At 35.6% G+C, this 12,093-nt stretch overlaps 1 protein-coding gene across 1 annotated transcript in view; it reads left to right on the forward strand.

Moving 5' to 3' along the window:
- Positions 1 to 12,093, forward strand: part of ANO3 (anoctamin 3) — a 397,425-nt gene that overhangs the window by 235,937 nt on the left and 149,395 nt on the right. The window contains 1 exon segment of the mRNA XM_024764654.1: positions 261 to 379. Within this exon segment, the coding sequence (XP_024620422.1) occupies positions 261 to 379 (119 nt within the window).

Below are 12,093 nucleotides of genomic sequence, written 5' to 3' on the forward strand. Positions count from 1 at the left end.
TTTTCAAAAAGTTTAAGTACATTAAATAACAGAGATGCATTTAATTTTTTTGCAAGTTACTGGAGTGTTGACATTAATCCAATAACAGGCAAGATTCCACGTTACTACCATTTTTTGCTTATTTATTAGATGCATGGGTCATATGAAAATTATACCTGGTTACCTTGGGAAAACATGAAAAAACAGAGCTTAGTATATTTAAAGAGAGAGAAAAGGAAGAAGGATAAAAATGGATGTAATTTTCTCTTTCTCTTTTCTAGCCCTAGGAAAAGATAAGGATTACACGGATGAATCAGAACATGCTAATTATGACCGATCTCGCCTCATTAAAGACTTTGTCCCCCCAAATAATTCTGAACCCAAGCCCAGATTGCCTAAGGTAATGCAAACTAAACAATCAGTAAGTCATTTGAAGACTCTAACTTCTAAATCCATTCAGTTCTTTTCAATTTTAATCGATATTGTGCTGGAGAGAATAAGAGACCACACAGGTTAATATATATCTTAATGACTTAAAATTGAAAAGTTATGTGTAGACATCGTATTCATTTATACTATCAAACAGAATTATACATTCTGAAACATGAAATTATTCAGTAATATTTTCTTTAGAGGCTTATTCCTTCATGTTTCTTGTTTTTTGAAAGGCACCATGTTTTAATGAGAACATGGATTTTAGTAACAAGTGGACCAAGATTTGAATGACAGTTCCAGTACTTATAGTTGTGGTAACTTGGCAGGTTAATTAAGCTCATTTAGCCTTGTTTTCATCATCTTTAGAATTAGAATCATGTGGTCTACTTGACAAAATTTTTTGTTTTTCTTTCAGTTTTATTGAGATATAATTGACACAGCACTTTATAAGTTTAAGGTGTACAGTATAATTTTTTTACTTACATACATCATGAAATGATTACCAGAATAAGTTCAGTGAACATCCATTGTCTCATATAGATGCAAAATCAAACAAAGAGAAATATATATATATTTTTTTCTTGTAATAAGAACTCTTAGAATTTACTCTCTTAACAGCTTTCATATACGGCATACAGCAGCGTTCATCACAGTTATCATGTTTTATCCTTACATCCCTAGTACTTAATTATCTTATAACTGGAAGTTTTTACCTTGTAACTGCCTTCATCCAATTCCCCCTCACCCACTCCCCACCTCTATTAACTATAAATCTGATCTCTTTTTCTATGAGATTCTTTGTTTGTTTTTAAAGTATGACTGACCTACAACATGATGTTGGTTTCTATTACACAACAGTGATTTGGTATTTTTATACGTTTCAAAATGATCACCATGATAAGTCTAGTTATGATATGTCACCTTATAAAGATATTACATACTTATTGACTATATTCCCCACACTGTATATTTCATACCCGTGACTCATTTATTTTGCAACTGGAAGTTTGTACCTCTTAATCTCCCTCACTTATTTCTTTCCTCCGCTCATCCCCTTCCTGTCTGGCAACCACCTGTTTGTTCTATCTATAGCTCTGTTTCTGTTTTATATTTGTTCATTTGTTTTGTTTTTTAGATTCCACATATAAGTGAAATCATACAGTATTTTTCTTTCTCTGTCTGACTTATTTCACTAAGCATAATACCCTCTAGGTCCATTCATGTTGTCACAAATGGCAAGATTTCATTCTTCTTATGGTTAAGTAGTATTCCATATAATATATATACCACATCTTCATTATCCATTCATCTATTGATGGGCACGTAGGTTGCTTCCACATCTTTGCAATTGTAAACAAGGGTGCAATGAACATAGGGGTGCATATATCTTTTCTAATTAGTGTTTTTGTTTTCTTCAGGCAAATACCCAGGAGTGGTATTGCTGTATCATATGGCAGTTCGATTTTAAATTTTTTGAGGAGTCTCCATACTGTTTTTCCATAGTAGCTGCACCAGTTTACATTTCCAATAAAAGTGCACAAGTGTCCCCTTTTCCCCACATTCTTGCCAACATTTGTTATTTGTTGTCTTTTTGCTAACAGCCATTCTGACATGTGTGAGGTGATATCTCATTGTCATTTTGATCTGCATTTCCCTGATAATTACTGATGCTGAGTATCTTTTCATGTACCTGTTGGCCATCTGTATGTCTTCTTTGGAAAAATGTCTATTCAAATCCTCTGCCCATTTTTTAATAGGATTTTTTTTGTTTTTTTGATATGAGTTCTTTGTGTATTTTGGATATTAACCACTTATTGGAAATATTGTTTGCAAATGTCTTCTCTCATTTAGTAGGTGGCCTTTTTATTTTGTTGATAGTTTATTTTACTGTGCAAAAGCTTTTTAATATAATGTAGTCCCATTTGTTTATTTTGTTTCCCTTGCCTAAGGAGACATATTCAGAAAATATTGTTGAGACTGATGTCAAAGAGCATACTGCCTATATTTTGTCCTAGAAGTTTCATGGCTTCAGGTCTTACATTTAAGTCTTTAATTCATTTTAATTTATTTTTGTGCATGGTGTGAGAAAGCAGTCCAGTTTGATTTTTTTGCATGTAGTTGTCCAGTTTTCCCAACATCATTTATTGGAGAGACTGTCTTTTACCATTGTATATTCTTGTATCCTTTGTCACAGAATCATTGCCCATACAAGTGTGGGTTAATTACTGGGCTGTCTATTCTGTTCCATTGATCTGTGTGTCTGTTTTTGTGCCAGTACCATACTGTTTTGATTATTTTAGCTTTGTAGTATAGTTTGAAATCACATAGCATGATAACTCCAGCTTTTCTTTCTCAAGATTGTTTTTGGCTATTTGGGGTCTTTTATGTTTCCATACAGATTTTAGAATTATTTATTCTAGTTCTGTGAAAAATGCCATTGGTATTTTGATAGGGATTGCATTGAATCCATAGAATGCCTTGATTAGTATGGTCTTTTTTTTTTTTTTGTGGTACGCGGGCCTCTCACTGTTGTGGCCTCTCCCTTTGCGGAACACAGGCTCTGGACGCGCAGGTTCAGAGGCCATGGCTCACGGGCCCAGCCGCTCCGCGGCACGTGGGATCCTCCCAGACAGGGGTACAAACCCGTGTCCCCTGCATCAACAGGCGGACTCTCAACCACTGCGCCACCAGGGAAGCCCTATGGTCATTTTAACAATATTAATTCTTTCAATCCATGAGCATTGTATAACTTTCCATCTGTTTGTGTGGCCTTCAATTACTTTCATCAGTGTCAGTTTTACAAGTATAAGCCTTTTACACTGTTAGGTAGATTTATTCCTAGGTGTTTTACTCTTTTTGATGCAGTTGTAAATGTGATTTTTTAAAAATTTCTCTTTCTGGTAGTTTGTTGTTAGTGTATAGAAAGGCAACATATTTCCATATATTAATTTTGTATCCTGCAACTTTTCAGAATTCATTGATGAGTTCTAGTAGTTTTTTTGGGTGGTATCTTCAGGATTTTCTATGTACAGTATCATATCACCTGCAAATATTGGTAGTTTTACTTCTTCCTTTCCAATTTGGATTCCATTTGTTTATTTTTATTGTCTGATTGCTGCAGCTAGGACTTCCAATACTACGTTGAATAAAAGTGGTGAGAATGAGCAGCCTTGTCTTGTCCCTGATCTTAGAATCAATGCTTTCGGCTTTTCATTGTTGAGTATGATGTTAACTGTAGGTTTGTCATATATATTGAAGTATGTTCCCTCTATACCCATTTCGGTGGGAGGTTTTATTTTTTATTCTTATTCTTTTAGTAGATTTATTTATTTATTTATTTTTGGCTGCATTGGGTCTTCATTGCTCTGTGCGGGCATTCTGTAGTTGCAGCAAGTGGGGGCTACTCTTCGTTGTGGTGTGCAGGCCTCTCATTGCGGTGGCTTCTCTTGTTGCGGAGCACAGGCTCTAGGCGCGTGGGCTTCAGTAGTTGTGACGTGCAGGCTCAGTAGTTGTGGCTCCTGGACTCTAGAACACAGGCTCAGTACTTGTGGTGCATGGGCTTAGTTGCTCTGCGGCATGTGGAATCTTCCTAGACCAGGGCTCGAACCCATGTTCCCTACATTGGCAGGCGGCTTCTTAACCACTGTACCACCAGGAAGTCCCTGGTAGGAGTTTTTATCGTAAATGGATGTTGAATTTTGTTGAAAGCTTTTGCTGAATCTATGGAGCTGATCATATGATTTTTATTTTTCAGTTTGTTAATGTGGTGTATCACATTGATTTGTTTACAGATATTGAACTATATGGAAGGTTTTTATAACAACTTGGAGGTTGAGAACACCTCATTGAAACTATAGTTCATCAGCAAATGAGTCACTGGGTTGGGGTTTCGTTTTAAAAATCCCTGGCTCCAGCAATCCCACCATTCCTAAAATTCTCTTGCGGATTCTTCAAAGCATCTGAATATGGTCATCCAGCACCGAATACCATCCCCTTTTGATACTTTTCAATAGAAATTCTGACTCAGTCCAAGCTCACTTTTTAAAAATTGCTTCTTATTGATTAAAGTGGGAATGACTTTGTAAAAGAAATTTGGATATTAAATGCAATTTAACCCAAGGAATGACTTAGCTTTTGGTTATCACTGCATGGACAATAGCCAATAATCACGTCCCTGAAAATATCTTTTTCTGTGATGTTTGATTTAGTTTGACCTGGATTAATTTTTCAAATCCCTTCATTAGTCACCATCAATGTGTTAGTGAAGAAATATGGCACAATTTAAACATTACTGTTATAATGATTCTGAACTGTAGTAAGTAGATACAGATATAAATGTTTGTGTGAGATTTATTCATTCCTCTTTGGTTTGGTTTTGTTAAAGGGGGTTTACAATTTTATGCTGGTAATACTTAGGTTATCTTCACAAATCAGGAGTTTCTGTCTCTCTGTTTACTTCATCTGCCTCCCTATGTCTCTCTGATTGGTATAGGAGAGTCTCTCCTATCTGTACAGCATTGTTTCAAGAGACCTGAGCCTGAGACAAATTATAAGAAAAGTTGAGAAAAAGCAGATGTTGTTCCTTAAGGTACTTATTGCACCAGTGAATGGGAAGACAAACACAATATGTTTCACATAATTAGAAAATGAACTAAGATTAAGTAAAATTTGTGTTATCAGCTTCTCTAAAATTTAGCACGTACCACCAATGATACCCGCCACTTCATTTCTGCTCAACTGTAGCCATTTCCCAAATCTTGCTTTGACTAGACTTGAACTTTAGAATAGTAAAGTTAAGAAGAAATAGTTAAACCTGCATGCATGTTTTGTTTTTGACAGAAAAATAAGAGAATAATGTGCGATGATGGTAACATGCCACAGCTGTTCAATCCAAGAAATCCTAGCCTAATGTCCTGTTAGTCTTACTGCACTTCTATTCAAATTCGAAAATGTAATGCATCACCTAGATGTTTTTGGATTCAGTCTTTTAGCGTCTATGTAAATATGTCCACTTTTATCCATTTCATAGGTTAGGGTGCAGCACAAATCCAATTTGCACAAATATTTCTATTCCAAAAAAAAAAAAAGATATTTAAAATCCATTTAACTAGGCTACTTGCTTGCAAAGCTTATCTGTAAATGAAGGGCAAAATAATCTTCTTAGATATAGTCTTTGTGTACATTTATCAGAGAGAACCTCAAAAAAGCAATGACCTATATATCTATTGTTTGACCTAGTATCTGGATAACCGTCAATTTATAACTTTGCTGACCTTCCTCTTACTCCATCCCATCATTAAATGATACACATATATGTGTATACACATTTATATGTGTGTGTATTTTAAGGTTTGTCTTATGAAATTGACAATATTCATTCACTTGTGACCTAAAAAATGGCAACTTTCATATGGTTTAAATTAGCATGTATTAATCTGTATGTATCTAATTGTATAGCTGATGATCTGTGCCTCACATTATTTGCTTGGGATAATTGTACTGGTTGCAACCTGTCCCATGCATATTATACAGTGTAACTGATATTTTATTTCTTCACAATAGTTATTTGGTTACATTTTAGAGATGACCTTTTAGAGATGACAAAGCAATTTTATGAAGAGTCAACAGGAAGGGAGCAAAGACTCACAGAAGAAAATGACTCCTAATGTAAACTACATTGTAAGTAATGCAAGTATTGCATTACAGAAAACAAATACAGCTTTCTAATAAGATTTGTCATCAGCTATAAACTAGGTTCTAGGAGATAACTCCATATCTATCAAAGTAGTATCTTATATTTAAATTATAAAGAAACTCTGTTGAATTTATCAACAGTATAAACAAACAAATATAGAAATGCATCTGACTAGAGTACTGGGCATTGTGTAGATAGACTTTACATCCGCTTGAGAATTTGGTTTATCAGTCATTGTGCAAAATTTCCTTAATGATCTGGAATCAGTGTGGTGAATTTTATTTTGATCATATATCCACTGCTTATGATACTTTTATAAGCCAAATATTTATAAGACACTACAGTTTGCTCTAAAATTGAACTCAGAACAATGAATTGTCTTTAGAATATTTTGCTTCAAATCATTAACTTTTAGCACATATCACTTATACTAAAATTGTTTAATATTTTAGAGATTAAACTCATCTGTGATGCTGATATCTAATATGATGAAGTGATATTGATAACTTAATAGGACATTTTTCATTTATTTGGAACCCACTGTGAGTAAAGTTTGACACTATAGGACAGAGAACAGAGAAAGATGGCAAACACGGACAGGTCTTGATTTCCATGTAATACAGTTCAGGAGGTGGGCATACATATACATGGAAAAAGCTAAGAGGCTCTAGAAATTAGAGATGATACTAAATATGGGGTAAGTCTAGATTTATTTAGCCTCAAGCTTTATAGTAAAAGCCATATTTAAGTATCTCATGGGCATTGCAGTAGATAGAAAAATTGGCCACAGCCCTTCTCTCTTCTCTATATCTACTTTGTTTTCAATGAGACTTCGCAGGTCCTCCCATCCAAGAGTTTGACTCTGTTAGACTGGCCTTGGGCCTTGCTCTGACCGATAGATGGCTGCAGAAGTGACAATGTGCCAGTGCTGAACCTTGAACTCGAAAGACCTTGCATTCCCATTATTCCTCTTGAGCCTCTTCCTCTACCATTTGAATAAGTCAGAGCTATCCTGCAGGAAGATAAGGCCATGTGGACCAGAGCCTAGTGAGTCCAGTTGCCCCAACTGAGACAGAGATGTGAGAAAATCCAGTGGCAAAGACCAGGAAACTCAGACCCATAAGAAGGTCTAGCTGAGACCAGAAGAACTGCACAGCTGGACCCAACCTATTCACAGAATCATGAGCTAAATAAAAATTATTTGGGGATGGTTTATTTCTCAGCAATAGATAATGGAGACAGCCATAAATGTTAGAGAATATCATATTTGCTGATACCAGTGATTGTTAATATATAGTGAATTCTTCATCACAAGAATGGGAAGAATTGCAAAATTGTCCCTGAGTTTTCCACAGATACTCATATTATCCATTTAACTCTATAGATCCCGAGTATATTTTAAATGTCATAACCTAAATTGCATAAAATCTAGGCATCTAAAACTTTCTGAAATTATCTTTTTTAAACTCTATTTACGAAAGTAGTTTTTTATACCTTTAAATAAGTGCAGAATTCCAAGATTACCTTCAGTTGAACCATATGTGTATCATTAGCAGTGTCCCAAACACCCATTAAAATTGGTAAAGAACTAACTTTTTTAAAGGCAAGTTTATTTCCTTTCTAGCATTTTGACAAAAAGGTTCTGTAACACATGTGTGGACAAGAAAACTGAGGAAGCAAATGTATAATGTAATGTGAGAAAAGGAACAATTCTATGAATTCATAGACTGGAGCTCCTGAGCTGACTGCAAGCAAGTCAGAGAGAGGGATTGTTTTTTAAGATAGTTTGGATATATATTGCCTTTCTCTGTCTCATTAGTATAGATAGCACTGTGAATAACACTTGAAGATAAGGTCCTATAACCAACTGGATGGTACTGAGAAACAAAATCCCTCTCTCCATCAAGGAGTCATGTCCTACATACCAGCTGAGGCCTCTAGATGTGGACAGGGAATGTCTATAATTAATCTAGGTTAAAAGGAGCAAAGCTGTGAAGCAAAATCCATGGCTTGTGTACTAGACATTAATGAAGAGTTTGCTGCTGCTACTGCCCCTCAGGATGCCAAAAATAACTACAGATGTTGCTAATAATGTCTGGGAATATAAATCTATACTCCAAATTACAGTGACTTCTCGACATTGGGTATCAAGTTAGACAGGAAAGAGGTCATAGACCAGGAAAATCTTGATATGGATATTTTAGCAGCTCATTAAATTTAAATCACAAGGCTATTCAATTTGACTGTGTCAACTGGAATTGGTAGATGGTGTTCATCTTTAACTAAACTGGTAACAGGAATAATTTTCTCTTAAGAATGGATACACAGATCATGTGATGGCAAAGGTGCAGGGAGATGGCCTCTGTAGTCTTCTACAATACACCTTTCACATGGGCATTGGCAACTGTTTAATTTGGCTCAGTGGCTCTTTGCCTCCAAATCACATACATATACTGATATTCTGAACTTGCATACTTTTTCCCAGCAAATGTAAGATAACGTTAACTTAAATAAGATAAATGACTAAACTTGGCCCTAAATGTCTGCTTCAATTGACAAAATTATACATGAAATTAAATACTATTTATCTGCATTTATTGAGATAGTTTCTAAAGAAAATGTTAATATCTCCCTAACTTAGGACCTGAAATAATACTTTCATATTTTTATTTGATAATTTCACTGTGGGAAATGGTACCCTAAATATTTAATTTTTATATAAACATGGGACATCCAGCAAATCATCTTGGCTTCTTAATCATTTTAGCTAGTGTTTTAAATTTATCTTCTTGCCTAGTAGTAAGAAGACTCCTTTTTAAGCAGCCAAAAGGATACCTGGTCTTGTCTACAAAATCTTTGATACTGAGGAAGGCATATCTTCCCTGTAGCCATAGGAGGCAACTCCTTCCCTGGTACCATTTAACTGCCTACCTTGACCATCAGAAGCCCTCCCTAGAAAATGTTCTACACTAGCTAATTGCTATTGTGTGTTTTCCCAAAGATTTAGCATAAGATTTTCCAGAATCACTCCACATTATCTATGGATTGCTTAAACCCAAATGTGTGTGCATGTGTGTATTATATTAAAAGTAGCATTTCAAATTGTAAAGAAATACTGATCTTAAAAGTAATGTGCAGGGCTTCCCTGGTGGCGCAGTGGTTGGGAGTCCGCCTGCCGATGCAGGGGACACGGGTTCGTGCCCCGGTCCGGGAAGATCCCACATGCCGCGGAGCAGCTGGGCCCGTGAGCTATGGCCGCTGAGCCTGTGCGTCCGGAGCCTGTGCTCCGCAAAGGGAGAGGCCACAACAGTGAGAGGCCCGCGTACCCCCCCCCCAAAAAAATAATAATAATGTGCAAATGTTCTTACAATAACTGATCAATAATTTGGTAGGGGTTAAAATGTTTTCAGATGCCTACCTCACATCTTACACCAAAATGAACTGAAGATAGTTAATCAATTCAAAACTAATATGTAAAAATAAAATTAGCATTTTTTTCTAATCACAAGCTAGAAGAATGTCATTTCTAAATGACTTGTCTACACCAACAACAAAATTAATCATGGAAATCTTGATAGAGCTATTTAGATACTAACCAGTATCAAAATTACAATAAAATTAAGAAGTAAGAGATAAACTTAAGATGTGATGATGAGCTGACATACTAGAATATACCAAAGGAGGGCTTCCCTGGTGGTGCAGTGGTTAAGAATCCGCCTGCCAAGGCAGAGGACACGGGTTCAAGCCCTGGTCTGGGAAGATACCGCATGCCACGATACAACTAAGCCTGTGCGCCACAACTACTGAGCCAGCACTCTAGAGCCCATGAGCCACAACTACTGAAGCGCTCACGCCTAGAGCCCATGCTCTGCAACAAGAGAAGCCACCGCAATGAGAAGCCTGCGCACCACAATGAAGAGTAGCCCCCACTCGCCACAACTTGAGAAAGCCTGTGTGCAGCACCAAAGACCCAACACAGCCAAATATAAATTAATTAATTAATTAATTAATTACTTTTAAAAAAGAATATACCAAAGGGTGGTTAATGTTCTTATTCTACAAAGACATCATAATAATATAATTAATGAATGCAAGAGTAAAAAAAATCATTAAAAAACAATATAATTTTAACATGTAAAATGATTAGCAGTACTAGTAATTGCAGAAATACAAATGTAAGCAACTTTTTTTAAACCAAATTATAATTTTTTTTTAAATATAAAACTCAGAATTGACACTATAAACTGTTGCTTTTATTTCTTGCTGGTAGGTATGTATATTGATCCAAATTTTCTGGAAAGTAATTTAACAATAAGGATTAAAAGCCTTAAAATAATCTTTCCTTTTGACCCACTTCTAGAAATCTATTCAGGAAATGTAACTAGATGTTAGCCCAAATAATTGTGTGTAAAGATATTTCTCACACTGTGAGTGACGGACTTGTGGGGGAGGGAAGATAAAGCACTTAAAGGATCAAGATGAAATTAAAAGCATTAATGCCTTTAAACAAGGTGATACTATGTTGAAAAATAATTCCCCAAATTATTTAAGGATGATGGGAAATGATTGCAGTGTATGATTATATAATAGGAAGGTGGTTTTAAAAAAAAAATATGTGCTCTTTGATACCAACTGTATAAAAATAATCTAGCTCTTTTTCATAGATAAAATTATTAGAATTGTATACAAAAAATTACACCAATCGGTCAAATTCACATGACATCAACTTTACTTCATGTATTCTTAAATTTAAGCCATAAGTAAATATTACAATATTATCATTCCCATTTTAAAATCTCACACAGCAGGTACATGGCTGATCCAGGATTTGAAATAAGATGGTTCTATTTTCCAAAACTGCTTTTCCACTTTGCTATACTAGTGAAACAAGAACAATTCAGGATTTCACCTTTTCAGTCTGTTAACCTTCATTAAATAGCATTTTAGGTTTTCCCCTAGTAAGTATTCATCACTTACACACCGGAAGCTTTATATATACATATGCATTATCTAATTTAATTCTCATAATAACTCAATGAAAGTAAGTAGTGGTAGTCTCATTTTACTAATGAAGAAAATAAGGTTTAAAGAGGTAAGTTTCTTGCCCAGTCTCTGAGCTAGGCAGGAGCAGAGCTGGATTGTAGCATGTCTCTTTGACTCCTATGCTTTTCTGACTCCTGCTCAATAGTTAAATGTAAGAAATACACTCACATATATTAATCATATCTTTCAAAACCCCTAAAATGTTGCTCTGAAGTAGGCAGTTCTGTATTTTATTATTGTGTGGCTAACCCACAGCATCCAGGAGTGGACTGAGCTGTTGTAATTTACTCTTGTATCAAAAAAGTAAAAATTTACAGGGAGTTGGTTACAAATAATATTTCTAGCAAAAGTAGCCACAAGGGAGAATGTGTATACTCCTTGATATTCCACAATAATCTGTGGACTAAATATTTTCAACTGCATCTGCTACACAGTGTAGGAACTACCCTTGTAGATCAGGAGAAAAAAGAACTCTACTCCCCTCCTCCACAAAAGCCCCTACAACTATGTCTAGAGCAGGAGGCTAGGAAATCAAGACATGGAGACGTTAATTATGAGAGTAGATTTAGGTAAGGGATGGATTTGTCGGGATCCATTTCTTTGTTCCCTCGAAGACTATATAGGAAAAAATGTACCTATATAGGAAGGCTTATTTCATAACCAATACCAGAAAACAAACAAGATGCCATAAGATGTTTTCTGTCTCCTGGAACTAATGTCTTGGTAATTAGACACAGAAGAGGCTTCCTGAATCACCAGCTTGCTGGTTTTCCCCGTGAGTATTTAGCACATCTTGGGAGACCTCCTAAGCTTCCCTGGAGGACTTTAGCTCTAAAATGAGACCTGCAATAACTTGTCTGCAGAAATTTTACTTATGTTTATGGGATGTGAAAGTAAATTCAGTAAGTTAATGTGTGGGCACACCAGTTAAATGGTGTAGG

The sequence above is a fragment of the Neophocaena asiaeorientalis genome, unplaced genomic scaffold, assembly GCF_003031525.2.
Source record: "Neophocaena asiaeorientalis asiaeorientalis breed wild unplaced genomic scaffold, Neophocaena_asiaeorientalis_V1.1 scaffold230, whole genome shotgun sequence".
In the NCBI taxonomy this organism is placed as follows: Eukaryota; Metazoa; Chordata; class Mammalia; order Artiodactyla; family Phocoenidae; genus Neophocaena; species Neophocaena asiaeorientalis.